Source organism: Catharus ustulatus, chromosome 6, assembly GCF_009819885.2.
Source record: "Catharus ustulatus isolate bCatUst1 chromosome 6, bCatUst1.pri.v2, whole genome shotgun sequence".
Taxonomy (NCBI): domain Eukaryota; kingdom Metazoa; phylum Chordata; class Aves; order Passeriformes; family Turdidae; genus Catharus; species Catharus ustulatus.
In genome coordinates, this window is record NC_046226.1 from 52,556,164 (window position 1) to 52,571,527 (window position 15,364).

Below are 15,364 nucleotides of genomic sequence, written 5' to 3' on the forward strand. Positions count from 1 at the left end.
CTGTGCATTTTTTAACCCAATTAATTCCATGTGCAGGCCTGTAGAGCAAGTAACATCCATGTCAAAACTTGACTGTTGTGTCTGCTTCTACTATCACAAAAGATTTATCTTAAAAATAAGAGACATAGAACTTCAAATGAGACATGTGGAGGCAGTCATCATGAAAAACATGAAACATATGTATCCAACCATGTGTTACTCTTGGGTCTTGAAATATCTCTAGCGAGAAAGCATGATTAACCACCTGAAGGGTGCTCTTTTTTCATATTAAAGGCACTGGGATTATCAAGTGTAGTAAAGAACCTGAATTTATAACTGTTACAATGTTATTTAACAGATGTATTTGAAGACTTCATTTCTCCAACAACTGCTGCTCAGACATTATTGTTTACATCATGTAGTAAAAGGAAAGAGGTAAGATATTCAAGGATTATACTGAAATACCACTAGCTAAATTCAGTTTATTTTCTGAAAGAGCTGTTAATAAAAGTTTTCCTTTTCTGCTCTCATATCTTAATACACTAAAATTTGAAATTTCAAATTTCTTTTGCACTGGTCTTATTTATGATTTCTGTATTTGCAAATTCCCTTAAGACCCATTCTTGATAGAATATTGTATGTTTATAACAAAGACATAAAACCTTGCCCAAATTTCAAACTTGAAGCAGGCTATTAGATCTTGTAACATTTCAGAGCACAGAGAATGGTAGCTGGGATGATGGATTGGAATGCTTAGACTAACCTTACATGTACTCTAGGTCCTGCAGAAGACAATGGGCTTTTGTTATCAAATCCTTACGGAGCCAAATGCTGATCCTCGAAAGAAAGATGGTGCTTTACATATGATTGGTTCTTTGGCTGAAATTCTCTAAAAGTAAGCAGAACATATCTGGTGATTCTGTTCATCCTTTTTTTTTTTGCTCCTCCTATGCTTTCTCTAACATATAGTGTCTTAGAAGAAATGCAAATAGTTCTGAGTGTACAGTTTCTGAATTGCTGCCAGGTTTTTTAAGCTGTTGAACTTAATTGTTTTGGGTTTAATGCTAGCTTAATTACTTAATTACCAAAGTTTTATAAAGGTCATATACAAGTTCAGATTATTAAGTTCCTTTAAATTCTGTGCTTCTGATGAAAATTACTATACCATTTCTCTGCTATACTTAATTACATTCCCTTTTTTGTGGAAGGGAGGAAAAAAGTGCATCCAGTGAGGGGCTGTTTATTTAATGGACTCTTTTTTGTGTATAAAAAAGAGGAAATGAAATTAGTGATGTTGCTCAGTTAAAATAGTAGGGAAATGGATGCTTGGCATGGACTTGTATTTGAACCACAACTCTAAGCAGTTTTTACTTTTGATGCCAATGTGCTGCCAATTGAAAGGTTTCTCTTGGGGTCAAAAATGGATGGAGAATAAGTGTCACTATTATGACTGAAAATTTTAGAAATCCATGTAGGATCCAAGTTTAATCACTAATATAGGAGATCATTGTTGCATAATTGGACTTTTAAAAAAGGCATAAGTTAAAAGTCCAAGGGTTTTGTTACACTTTTCACACTTTATTGTGTGTGACTTTTTTTATTGGGAGAGAAATACATGTTTATATCAAGTTTTTAAACTGATGTGTTCCTTTCATATTTTGACAGAAAAAGATCTATAAGGATCAGATGGAATATATGTTGCAGAATCATGTGTTCCCTCTCTTCAGCAGTGAGCTGGGTTACATGAGAGCACGGGTAAGAAAGTGTGGCATTTACTGGTGAGATATACTGTCTGTTCCAACTGAAGAATTACAGAATCTTCAACTTCACTCTCACAGATGCTCTCCTTTCTGCACCTTTTTCATGATAAATTGTACACTTATTCCAGGATGAGTCCCAGTTTTTACATGTGATTATGATAGCCCCTGTGTAGTTTTGAAATGGCTGCAGCGTTGTGTGCACAGTTTCCCGTCTGTGTCTGGTGGTAGAGTCTGTGTGTGTTTTGCACATAGACTGTACTGCTCACACAAAACCTGTGGCCAAAGATGAACCTGAGATCATAGTACTGGTCCAGTGATGTCTGCAGGACAGCCTCCCACTGACCAGCCTCCATACTCTCAAACATCTTCATCACTGAAAAGTCTTTATTCAACAGGACTTCGCACCTCAGATTTAATGATTTGTGTAGTTAATGGGTATACAATCAGTTGATAATTCTGTTTATAGGTTTTGCAGCTCTGAATTTCTTCTATGTATTTTTTTTCCAGGCATGCTGGGTTCTTCATTATTTCTGTGAAGTCAAATTTAAAAGTGACCAGAATCTCCAGACAGCCTTAGAACTCACGCGACGGTGTCTGATAGATGATAGGGAAATGCCTGTGAAAGTGGAAGCTGCCATAGCTCTTCAAGTTCTCATCAGTAATCAAGAGAAAGGTAGGAGCCCTTTCTTGTAGCTACAGGAAGCTTTAATGGAATAGGTGTTAACTTTGATGTTCAGGCAGACTTGTTCTCTTCCCTGATGTTTATTTCCCTCTTGCAATTGTAACTTGTAATCATTTACTATAAATTTTCAGCTAGTAAAGTTTAATTTAAAAAAAAAGTATACAACAAATTGCATTTTAACATTACAAGACATGATGATTGTTAAACATGGTAAACAAGAGCTTCATGGTACAGTAAATCCAGTTTTATAGCACGTAATAATTGAATCAGAAATATAGTGGCAACATCTGTCTTGGCATATATTTGTTCATGTTAAAATTTTTTTAAAGGAAAGAAAAAGGTTGTCTTGATCCAGGCAGGTTTTACATGGCTTAGTATTCCTGAAGCTGGCATAAAAGCCACAAAGCAAACATAAATTACATATTTAGTACTTCAGGTAATTTGACAAAGGTGTATATGTACCTATTCCCATTCAATTAACATTTTCATTGATCAGTAATCTTGCATTTTATGAATTCAGACCACACAGCTCTGGTTTTCATACTTAAATTTTCGATCCTCTGTGTTATATTATTAGAAATTTGTTCTGAATGGTAGGATTGCTATAATGATTTATGTAACCCGTGTTTTTGGCATGTTAATGCTGAAAGCACTAAATAAAGTTCTTTGAGGTTGAGGTTCTTACACTGATCTGTGGTTTTCTAAGAATGTTAATTCAAACATTCCACCTGTTTTACAGCTAAAGAATATATTACTCCATTCATTAGACCTGTAATGCAAGCTTTGCTTCATATTATAAGAGAGACTGAAAATGATGATCTTACTAATGTGATTCAGAAGATGATCTGTGAATATAGTGAAGAAGTTACCCCAATTGCAGTAGAAATGACACAGCATTTGGTGAGACTTTGTGGTGGCTTGGGAAGATGTTTAATATGGGAAAGATTGGTATTTAAAATTGATAGTTGAGTTTGACCATCAGTTAATAGCTGTTAGTTACTCCAGTCTAAGTGCATTGATACAAGTAATTTTCTTCAACATTTAAACAGTTTTTTGCCAGAAGTGGCTTCATAACTTACATTGAGTGGAAATTTCTAAGAACAATTCTAGAAATGTTTGTGAAATCTTTGCATATTTCCTCCTGATAGTGGTAATAATGACATTGGTAGCACATTTTAGGTAATCTCTAAAATGTCACTTAGGCTGGCTGTTCTAAAATATTAAAGAGCAGATATTAAATGAAAAATTTGGTGTGAAAATAAAGCTGAATCTGCAGGAGAAATTCAGAGCTTGAATGGCCATATGTAGCAAGTTGTATTAATGGTTGCAAAAGCAGAGGTCAGCTCAGTGCTTCCCTATTCAAGGCCCTTGGAGTTAAAATGGAATTGTTAGCGTGTCCTGTCTATGCCTGCCAAGTGTTCCAGTCTAGTTCAGCTGCTGAGGAAACCTTGTGTCAGAACTTACCAAGGGACAGTGTATTTTTGCATGGGACATACTGTCATTTATATATTTTTATTCATGAGTAGATAAAGAGTGACAGCTCCAATGGCTTAACATTCAAATTTTACCATCCTGAAAAGCAATTCTGGAGCAGAGCAGTCACCTGCTAATATTTGTACATGTTTTCTCAGCAGAAATCCTTCTGAAATTGTGTAAAATGCCAGACTTTCACAATTTAATGATATATTTGTGGGTTGTTCTGTTACGTGCAGGCAATGACATTCAACCAGGTGATCCAGACTGGTCCAGATGAAGAGGGCAGTGATGACAAAGCAGTGACAGCAATGGGAATTTTGAATACTATTGATACACTTCTCAGTGTAGTTGAAGATCACAAGGAAGTAAGTAAAAATTACTTTAAAGCTGGTATATATGGTCCAAAAACACTCTGTCTTTCGTAGTCACAGTGTTCCTGGCATTGTTTCCTGAAAAATTGTCCTTTTTGTCCAAAATGATATTAAAACAGAAAGCAGTGAAGTACTTATCATGTACCCACGTTGTAACAGAGTAGGTCACTTTTCTGATGCAATGAATGCAGTAATAGAGCAGAAGTGTTGCCACAGCATTTCCCATAAGAATCCAGCTGCTTGTTCAAATAGTAGAAGCAAAGTTTCTGTAGCAGGTGGAACTCTGTCAGCTCAGCTGGAAACACACGTCTGATTTGATGAGGTCTGCCCTTCAAACAAAACAGATAAAGCTTCACAGAGCTCCAAACATTGACTCTGCTGACTGGGTTTGCTGTCTGCGGGTAAATAGAGCTCCTGTGGCTGTGCTCAGACATGGGGGATTTCACCTGCCTCATCTGCCCTGGAGAATTTTCCTTTGGGATTAAAAGTTCTGTTATTTTGTTTTGATGTACTGAATGGAGTCAATTCTGTCCAGAGTACAGCCAGTTCAAAAGATGCTATTTCTGATTAAAATTTTTCTTGACAAGGTCAGTTACAGTCTTCTAATAAATAGATAATAATTTTTTAGTGACTAAAGATAATAAACTGTAGGGCTCTGCAGACTTCACTTAAGAAGCAGCATCATACAAATTCCCAAGGGCAGAATTTAGTGCTGCCACACAATAAACCAAGGACCAGTGCAGCTCATTTACTTGTTGCTAGAGCTGCTCATCAAGCTTTTCATGTACTTGTTTTTGTCAGCAAATCCTTGCCTTCTAAATTAAAAGTCTGTGTAATGATATGCTGGTCCTGAGGAACGCAGTTTGAAAATGTTGACCAGTAAATATTTATATTTAGAGACATCTCACACAGGATGATCAGTGTTCCAAGAGATAAGGTATTTAGCAGGTTAGTTTCAAATTCTGTTCTGCATACCTAAGACCAGAAACTCAACCTTGTCCCTGTGCAAGATGAGTGCCCTCAACAGGTTAATGACTGTTTTGTTAGCTATTCCATGGACTAATACATAGTAATTGGGAACACTGACTGAATCTGTAGGACCAGCATTTGGACTGATGGTCTCCATACCATATGAGCATCCTAAGCTAGGTTTGGGAAGTGGTTTGGTGTTTGGGATTTTTTTGGTTGGTTTTTTTTTTCTTTTTTTTCTTTTTTTTTTGTTCTTCTTTTCTGGAACAGGAAGTACCTCCTGTGATTTCCATTGTTTACTCCTTTGATATTGATATATATATATATTTGCTTACAGTGTTTTAATGGGACTGAACTGGTGCATAGAACTAGTCAGACTTTTTAAAGGATACCCCATAATGAGATTCTTCCAATACTCAAAAAACACCTGTATTTGTATCTTGCAAATCCTTAGCTGAGTGCTGCTCTTACACATTTAGTGCTCTAAAATATGAGGCATTTCTAATCATTCTTAAAAACTATATTATGTGTATATATATATATATAGAAACTACTTTTACAAATTTTAAAATGTATTTAATTTCAACACTGAAGTATTGAAAATAGTCATTACCTGTAATTTTTAATTTTTTTTCAGATTACCCAGCAGTTGGAAGGGATTTGTTTGCAAGTGATTGGAACAGTTTTGCAGCAGCATGTATTAGGTATCTGTACTTCTGCTGGCTTGCTTTTAAAAGTGCATGAGATTGGCATGATATTTACCTAGATTCTGTTTGTTTTAGAATTCTACGAGGAGATCTTTTCCTTGGCTCATAGTCTGACCTGCCAACAGGTTTCTGCACAAATGTGGCAGCTTCTTCCTCTTGTGTTTGAAGTCTTCCAGCAGGATGGTTTTGATTATTTTACTGGTAAGTGATATAAATAAATCAGATGGTTTCATGGATATGATTTCAGCCATACAATGAGTTGCATCATGACTGAAATGTTAGGAAAACACTCAAGTGAGGTTACACCTGAAGCTTTTTTATTTTGCTGTTGCTGCTACCAGACTTGTTTTCCTAAAGCACCTATGACTTGCACACACTTATCCTGGCAAACATTAAGCAAGAACTGTAATTATTAATACAGATTTCAACTGATTTTAGTAGCACGCAGATGATACCTAACCGTGATTATCCTTTTTTTAATACAGATATGATGCCTCTCTTGCATAATTATGTTACTGTTGATACAGATACACTTCTGTCAGACACAAAATATCTTGAAATGATCTACAGTATGTGCAAGAAGGTGAGTAGATTGCTGTGTGGTAACAAAACCTGCCATCTCTGAAGAAGTAACAGTGTTAAACTGGGTACATTTTTTCCACGGCAGCTTTTGACATCTGCTCTTTAAAGCATTTTGCTATATAACATCCTCTAAGATTCCCCAAATTATTAAGTTATTGGGGAGAAATTTAAAGAGATTGCATCAAAATTTCAGATCTATGCCTTTGGCAGAAGGGAAAAATAAATCATACACAACAAACAGAATAAACAAAGCAGGTTTGGTGTAATACCCTTTGTGCTTATGGGCATGCAAGGCAGATTGCAAAAGATTCTTTCTTCTGGGATTTGTAGCCTCACCTGGCCAGGATACATGTGCTGTATGTGTGCTGAAGCTCTGACACCTGTTAGCTAAATAAATGGTGTAGGGATGGAGCTAAAGGGAGAGGAATAGAAGTTATTTTCCTAAGTCTGTGCCCCATCAGTGGTGAAAGCTGGGAGCAGAATGCAGTTGGTCTGATTCAGTCCAGACACTTTTTTTAATAAGATGTGTTTAAATGTTTTATCATCTCTAATAGTAATACATGCGGATTTCAGTTTTCCACTCCTGGATATGGGGTGTGGTGTCTATATAAGAGCTTTAGTGAGCTGTCAGCTGTGCTGCCCATGGTATTTCCTGAGTAATTCTTTTGAAGATGTTTAAATATTACAGTGAATAACAATTTTGACATTCTGTAAATACTAGTGAATAACTCTTGCCAGCCTTTGCTTGAAAATAAGTTGCAACCAGGCCAGTTGGGGTGTTTGTAATTTGTTGGACTGTTACACGTAAAATTAGCCTGTCATGACCACTTAGTGATTTGTGTTAGCTGAGCACAGTGAATTTTTAACTCAAGTTTTAGGTATTGCATGGTCTTCCACTGGATATCCCATTTTTGAAAACAAAACTTCTACAAAATTCAGTACATTAATGTGTAAGAAAAGTTTTTCTTCTGTGTATGGAAATAGCCCTTTGCAAAATGGCAGCTGATGCTTTTACAGTAACCGTGGTAGGCTCAGCATCCATAGAGATCTTGTATATTTGTAGGCTAGTTTTGCCCACTTTGAGCAGTTTTCAATCTCTGGTTGTCACACTGAGCCTTTGCTATAGATCTGGCTGCTTCACTGATGGCTTTTAATACTGGCATTGTTAAAAGGGGGTAAATTCATACCAGCTTTTCAAAGCAAAGCAGTGTACAGAGAATATTCCTTGAGGTGATAACCACCAGTAATGGTTGTATTTCAGGTCCTGACAGGAGTTGCTGGAGAAGATGCAGAATGTCATGCAGCAAAGCTGTTAGAAGTAATTATTCTTCAGTGTAAAGGGCGTGGCATTGATCAGGTTGGTAACAACTTCTGTGGCTAAAATGAACACTTTTGAAATACTTCAATGTGTAGTATGAATTGATTATGTATTAAGATGAGTTTTGTCACAAGCACTTTGTGTGGTGTGACTGATACTCCTGTCTTGTACTTCAGTGTTACTCATTGACAGCACTGCAGAGATTTCCTGGACACTTTGGCTCCAGAATTTAGGACACTGCAAAACTCTAGTGTTTTCATGAGTCTGCCAGAGTGCCACCTCAGGAGCATCTTGGTTCTAAAAAGTCAATTAATTGCATTCTAAGTTAATTCTAGTGAATATTTAATGAAAATTATTCTATCTCAAGATAGAATTATTTCAAAGAAAATGAAGTTCCTAGAATCCAAATCAATGTAATAGAGGGACCAGGGACTTCATTGTGCACATATAACAATTGGAATTTCAGAGATAACCAAGTTGATTTTTCTGGACTTCCTAGTTTACACATTTTCTCTATTTTCCATTTTTAATGCACAAGATTATAGAACCAAAAGTCACATTTGCTGTGCAGAATGTCACAAAATCCATGTGATTAAATATTTTCACATTTTCATTTCATCTTTGTATCTGACTTCTGCTGTCAATCAAAAATGACTCAATTTTATGCCATCTGTGTTTATGTGCTGCACTGCTGAAGTACAGAAGGACAAGTTTTATTTTTGATTGCTGAGTGTGTAATGTTCTCACTGTCCAGTGCATACCCCTGTTTGTGGAAGCTGCCTTGGAGAGACTGACCAGAGAAGTGAAAACCAGTGAACTGCGAACCATGTGCCTCCAGGTTGCCATAGCTGCTTTGTATTACAATCCTCATTTACTATTAAACACGTTGGAAAATCTTCGTTTCCCCAATAATGTGGAGCCTGTCACCAATCACTTCATAACTCAGTGGCTTAATGATGTGGACTGTTTCCTGGGGTAAGTGTTTGTACTTCTGGGCATGATTGTCTGTGATACACCTGTGTATGACCTGCTTGTAAATCATGACAAAACTTGCAACTCTTCTCTTCTGTTTTGTAGACTTCATGACAGAAAGATGTGTGTGCTTGGCTTGTGTGCTCTTATTGATCTGGAGCAAATACCACAGGTTTTAAATCAAGTTGCTGGGCAGATCCTGCCAGCTTTTATCCTTTTATTTAATGGATTGAAACGAGCGTATGCCTGTCACGCAGAGCATGAAAATGACAGTGATGATGATGATGAAGCTGAAGAAGATGAGGAAACAGGTATGGAGATGGAACCTTTGTTATTTTTCATGTTGCATTTTCTTCTGATGGAGGTACTGAGTTCCTTGGTGGAATTCTTACAAGTACCCTAATTCCAAAAATCATGCTCTGCAGTAGAGCACTGGACATCTTTTGACTACTTTTAAGTATATCTGACTTACTTTCCACTCCCTCTTAAAAACCAACGTCCAGGGCTGAGTTAAATGAGCTGCACTCTATTGTTACCACTTCACTGCCTGTTTTATCTAATTATCCACATTTCTGAAGAACTGTTCTCAAGATAAACCTTTTTTTGTTTATAATTAACTCAGAGGAGCTGGGCAGTGATGAAGATGACATCGATGAAGATGGTCAAGAATATCTAGAAATTTTAGCAAAACAGGCAGGTGAAGATGGAGATGATGAAGACTGGGAAGAAGATGATGCTGAAGAGACTGCTTTGGAAGGCTATTCCACAATTATTGATGATGAAGACAACCCTATTGATGAATATCAAATATTTAAAAACATTTTTCAGAGTAAGTAACTGTATTTATTTTCCTGGCCAACAAGTTACATTTCAACTTTAGTGTACACTGTTGTAAACTAGAATCTGTTCAAAACTTCCCAACAGGCTTTCCAATACGTACTTGAACCATTTCTTTCTTTGGAAAGGAGATGCCATCAATAAACTTTTCAGAGCAGAGGGAGATGCTTGAATGAATTTACAGTGGTAGGGAAGAGGTCAGGAGCTGTACTAATGTTTAAATGTCTTGAATTATGTAACCATAACAGACTATTACTCTGATTAAAAAATGGCAGTGAATGAGTAAGGTTTGAGTTGTAGAACTTTCTAATCAACGCTTTCCTTTCTGCTGCAGCAATTCAGAACCGTAACCCTGTGTGGTACCAGGCTTTGACACAGGGCCTTAATGAAGAGCAAAGGAAGCAGCTGCAGGACATAGCGACCCTGGCAGATCAGCGGCGGGCAGCACACGGTATTTGCACCCCTTCATACCAGTGATGCCTCCTTTTCCTCAGGGAATGGCCTGGCTGTGCTCAAGAGGCATAATACAGAAATGGTCTATAATTCAAGCCCCTGATAGTGTCTCCAGCAAAACAGGGCTGTTTGAAATCTCTTAACATTGTCAGGTCACAAAGCCTCGATGCACAGACAGACTGTGCGGCAATACAACAAGTGGGAGGAATGGTAGACACACCTGAGGAGGTGGCCAAGGAAATAAAAGCATATTTGTCCTAATTGCTTGGATTTGAAAACAATTGATTTGATTACCTGAAGGTAGATGAACTCCAGTTATGTTAACAAACACATCAAGTGGCTGATAAATTATTTCCTGAGATGTGATGTAGTCCAGCTGAGATAGACAAGGAAGGATTCTGTGAGTAGGAGAACACTAAATTATGAAAGTAATACTGTCTGTAAAGCCACACTTAAAAATCTTAATAATCCGTAAAAAGTTTTATCTTTTTTTCTAAGTTTTCCCTTTAGAGTGTAAGCCAATATATATCACACTCTAAAGTCAAGACTGAATGTTGAGGGATCAGTCCAGCCTCATATCCCCGTCTTTGTGAGAAATTGCTACAGATGTTTCAAAACATAAATTCATAAATTTTTCAATAAAAAGATTGGTAGTAAGAATACACATTTAATAAGTGGTTTTTGAGAGAATAGCCTAAATCACTTCCCAAAGCTTGTTTGTGTCCAGACTGATCCAGTTTTAATGATCCTAAAATACAGTTTCACTGTGACCCCTGTCAAGCAGTAGACGTTAAATCATGTACTACTGCATTTTATGGAGACAAAAAAGTTTGAGGAGTGTGTGTTTGTTGATTTGTTTTGTACTGTTTTTTCACAGAAGATGTGAAGTTTAACTTAACCAGGTACTTATGGGAAATTTTTGCCTACTATCAGAGCACACTGATCCTATACATCTGGGCTATTTACCACACATGGGGACATCCTGTTAGAAGGATTTGAAATACAGTTCTCCCGTATTAATGTAGCGTAGAAGAATTTCCATAAGCTGAGAGATTTGTCTTCTGTGGAGCTGTGAAGGATTCTCCCCCCATGCTCCATTAGCCATGGCAACATCTTTCTGGCCTGTTTCCAAAGAATCAGAGTCAAAATGCAGATTTGCTAGGTAATAAGAGGTGTCCTGTATTCCCAGAGAGATTGCAACTGTTTGATTTAGGAGAAAGCTCCAAGACCAACATAAGACATTAATAAGGGTTGTTATCCTGGCCTGGGAATAATACAAGCCACTTTCTGCACTATCTAGGTTGTAGTAAAGGTATAACCTAAATTACCAACCTGATTTTCAGTTGTCCATTTATTAGGGCTTGTAAAAACATGTTTTACCATAAAACCTGTCCTACAGCAGTGTTTGAAGGCTAGTAAAACAAGACACCTTAACTATCACTGGTAGTTACAGTGATGGGTATGGGGACTTCAGATGTCTAAAGATCTTAAGGTGTGGTTGAAAATGAAAAGTGATCAACTTGGTAATTTTCTCTCAGAGTTATGTTTTGTGGTGTAGTAAGCTTTTAAAGTCCAAATTATCTGCTTTGGTAGCAGCATGTGTAAAAAGGCTTTTTCTGGTGCTTCAGTGGTGGTTTCTGCTTATATTGTTGAATTGAGATAGAACATCAAAAATTTAGCCAATATCTGTGTACTGCTTTTTTGCACATGTGCTCGTTACTGATTTATCTGCAAAGCCTGTTGATGTTAACCAGAAAGAATTGTGTGCCTATTACCAAGTTGTAAGTGCAGCATTCATTCAGGTCCTGCTTCTAAACTACAGTCATGTCCAAAAGCTGAAGTGTGGGCTTTCTAAAGTACAATTTCATGTAAGTGGGGTGATAACAATATTGAGAAGTTAAAACAAGTCAGCCCATCTGTTCTTTGGGGCCTGGCACATTTCCACTTGTGGGTGCTGATTCCTTTGTTGGGTAACCCCAGGTTAAACCTGTATCTCTGGGAGGTTCAACGTGGTCAGTTCCAAAATCTTGGTCTGTCTTCCCCCCGACATGCACACTAAAACTTCTTCCTTCTTTTGTTTTGTTTTAGAATCCAAAATGATTGAAAAGCATGGAGGATACAAATTCAATGCTCCAGTTGTGCCAACTTCATTTAATTTTGGAGGCCCTGCCCCAGGAATGAATTGAATTATCACTTTTCCTGCTACTGTGTGATTGTAGTGAAGAGCTTGTGTTCCTCCCAATAGTGGTTCCAGAACTGGTTCATGTTATCTACAACTCACTCTAAACTAATTTATAAATAGATTGGACAAAAGCCCCAGAAGTGGGACCTGATTATACGACCTGATACTGGAAAGCAAACCAGAGGTTTTTTTGAAGATAGGAAGAATCTGAATTTAAAGCTTCAAATGACACACTTTGGAGATCGGAAATCAAGAGGGGATGTCATGAAGGCAGCTTTTTTTTTTTTTTCTGAGGAAAATAAACTAGACATGGGCTGCAGGACTATTTAAAATGTCTCATTTACAGTACAAGCTAGAAGGCAGACTTAATTTTTACACCTGTGGCAGTATGAGTATTTGCCCAGTTTCTTTCCCTTCTATCCCTACTCTACTGGGTGTCTATTCTTTTAATGTAAATAAGATAAGGTAATCAGATAGCCTTACTTAATCTTCATCATTTCCATTTATCAAGATTGTTCATATGTAGAATATTGGACACTTAATGTAGCACTACATAACTGATAAATCTGTAAATGAATTAGCACTTTCATATTGAAACAAGCCTGCTAGCCTATGTACAAAAATAGCAAAATGTTTGCTGTTTATAAAAATAAAAAAATAAGGGATGTATTGGGGAAAATAATTTCAAGTTATTAATTTAAAATGAACTAGCAGTTTTGTACCTGGTGACTTTGTGGTGCAGTCACCTCTGGTTGTGACTTGAATTCGGATATGTAAAAAGGGGTTAGTGATATTTCATTGCTGCTAAAGAAAAAATAGCAACACCCTTCGTGTCCTTTGTTTTTTTTAAAGATCTCACTGTACAAGCTAGAAAATTGAACAAATGTGTACTGTAAGCACAAAGAAAAGTTATCCTCTCTAAAGCAGGTAAAAGAGATGTGAAGTTGAGGTCAATTGAAGGATATGGGTGAAACATACACATATGCAATCTGTTAAAAATAACAGTGTCATTGGCTGATTTGGGCTATGGTATAAAAATGCAATTTTTCCCCTCCAGTTGTGCAAATTTTTCTTTTTCCAGCTCATGGTAGTGCAGGTGCACTACTCCTGCATTTCATTCCCCCTCTTTTTGCACTTGCAGCATTAGTGTGTGCTGTTGTCTGCCTGATCCAGACAGTGTATTTGAAGTTTTGCCAATCTTTCAGTTTTGAAGCCACAATTTTCTTCCTTCAAAGTTGCTATAGTAACTAGTATTTTAGCTAGAGAGGCAAAATACAGTTCCCTCTGGGACCACTATCAAAACCACTGTATGAAGAAGCCAGCAGGGAGAGGCTGTGAATGGGTTGGCTTAAATGCCCCCTTTTTCTTTTTTAGAAGCAAAATCCATTGGCGTTTGATCTTGCCTTGAGATCATTGGTGTCAGGTCTTTTAAATCAAATGTTTGGGTTGTTTTTTTTTTTTTCTTTAGGCTGTTTTTATATAAAAATGTCACCTGCTGTTACAATTGATATTAAACAAGCTACCTTAATTTAATGTAAGCCTCCGAAATTTAAATACAGGTTAAAAATAAACTGAGTTTTTATCTGTAAAAATGAAATGCACATATATATATATTATGATACTCGAAATGCAGTCTTCAGAAAATTGGTCTGTGTGGTGTGGTTTTTTGCATCAGCAGAGTAGCAGGATTTGGTGGTGCTTTGGGGTGTCCTTGCTGAGCTGCCCAGCCTCACACTCTGCCTTCCAGTGGTGCTGGCACTTCCCAGACAGCAGGAGGGGTTTTCCAACCTCTCCACTCTTTCCCCACACATGGGGCCAAGGTGGGACACGGAGCCCTACCCCAGTACCAAAGGGATACTTGGAATGCAAAGCACCTGAGGTGAAAAAGCCTAAGTAATGAAGCCTTGGATGGGACTATCCATCCTGGTGGTGGTGTGAGAGCCAGGGTCGTTCCTGAGCGTGTTTAGGTGATGCACAGAGGAGACCTTACCTGGGGCTTTGTGACTGTAACTCATGGCATGTCCAGGTGTGCTCTGGCCCCCAGGGAATCTCTAGACAGGGTTTTATTTTTGTAGAAAAAGCTGACTGACGTACTTCCAGCATTCCTTGGGAGCACCCAGTTTGACAAATCATTTCTGAACATCTGCTTGTTTGGTATCTGCTTACCTTCGTATACATCCCAAAAATATATGAGAACCTTTGAGGACAGATGAGTCATTTTGGGCCTCGTGGCAGAAGATGTGACAGCAGCAGTGAGAAGGCTTCATGTATAAAACAGATGACAAAAAAAATAGGGGGAAATCACCAATTTCAGTGCCGTTGTCAGTTCTGGAACAATTCTATTTTTCAAGTCACAAATCAAGGGAAGAATTTTATCTTGGTGTGAGGAATACAGTCTTACTTAAGGGTGCTTTTATGTGTCACTAGACTGGTTAGCAAGGAGCATCTTTTTTAAGAATGGATCTAGAACTTTGCTTTCCTTTGCTCCAAGAAATGTATTTATATAAATTGCAAAACAATTTTGCATTGTTGTTGGTGGTGATAGCGCATTTTGTGATGCAATATATCAATTTCAGTGATACACTTATGTCAAATTAAAAACTGAACTTCCTCCTAGAACTTGCACTTATCCATTCCATTTTCAAGGATAATGCAACTCTAAAGGAAGAGCTGGGAAATTTAAAGCCTCTGTTTTTTTCTATTATGGAAGATCTCCTTGGATTAATAAACATCTAAAGCAAATCCTTATCTTCACTTATTTCAGTGTGGTGTTTTGAATGTAGCTGTATCCTTAGAGTCCTGCTCGAATTGCACAGTTCTCAGGTTTGTACTTCCCTCTCCAAAATACTTCCCCAAACTAATGTTAGGCACAACCAGAGCTCTCTTCAACTGTGTTAAATAGAAAAAATAGGCAGCTTTAAAATCTAATTAAATTTAATCTTTTTTTTCCCTTAATCATTGTCTCAAAAAAATTATTCATATGTATCAGTGTAGTACAGCAAAGCTATGTTCCAATCTCCCATGGCCTAGGACTGTTACTGCAAGATTTATCAAGTCTGCAGTGGAGTAATTACTG

General features: G+C 37.4%; 1 protein-coding gene and 1 non-coding gene across 2 annotated transcripts in view; both read left to right on the forward strand.

Moving 5' to 3' along the window:
* Window positions 1–15,036, forward strand: part of IPO7 (importin 7) — a 34,221-nt gene extending 19,185 nt beyond the window's left edge. Inside the window, 16 exon segments of the mRNA XM_033062762.2 lie at window positions 338–414; window positions 759–874; window position 1,535; window positions 1,645–1,734; window positions 2,247–2,412; window positions 3,161–3,321; window positions 4,134–4,262; window positions 5,875–5,941; window positions 6,020–6,145; window positions 6,430–6,527; window positions 7,788–7,883; window positions 8,599–8,819; window positions 8,922–9,127; window positions 9,439–9,645; window positions 9,988–10,104; window positions 12,195–15,036. Of these exon segments, the coding sequence (XP_032918653.1) occupies window positions 338–414; window positions 759–874; window position 1,535; window positions 1,645–1,734; window positions 2,247–2,412; window positions 3,161–3,321; window positions 4,134–4,262; window positions 5,875–5,941; window positions 6,020–6,145; window positions 6,430–6,527; window positions 7,788–7,883; window positions 8,599–8,819; window positions 8,922–9,127; window positions 9,439–9,645; window positions 9,988–10,104; window positions 12,195–12,292 (1,976 nt within the window). The 3' untranslated portion in view covers window positions 12,293–15,036.
* LOC116998403 lies at window positions 1,926–2,106 on the forward strand. Its single transcript, XR_004418384.1, has one exon. It is a non-coding gene; the product is annotated as a small nucleolar RNA SNORA23 (small nucleolar RNA).
* Window positions 15,037–15,364: the final 328 nt, after the last annotated feature.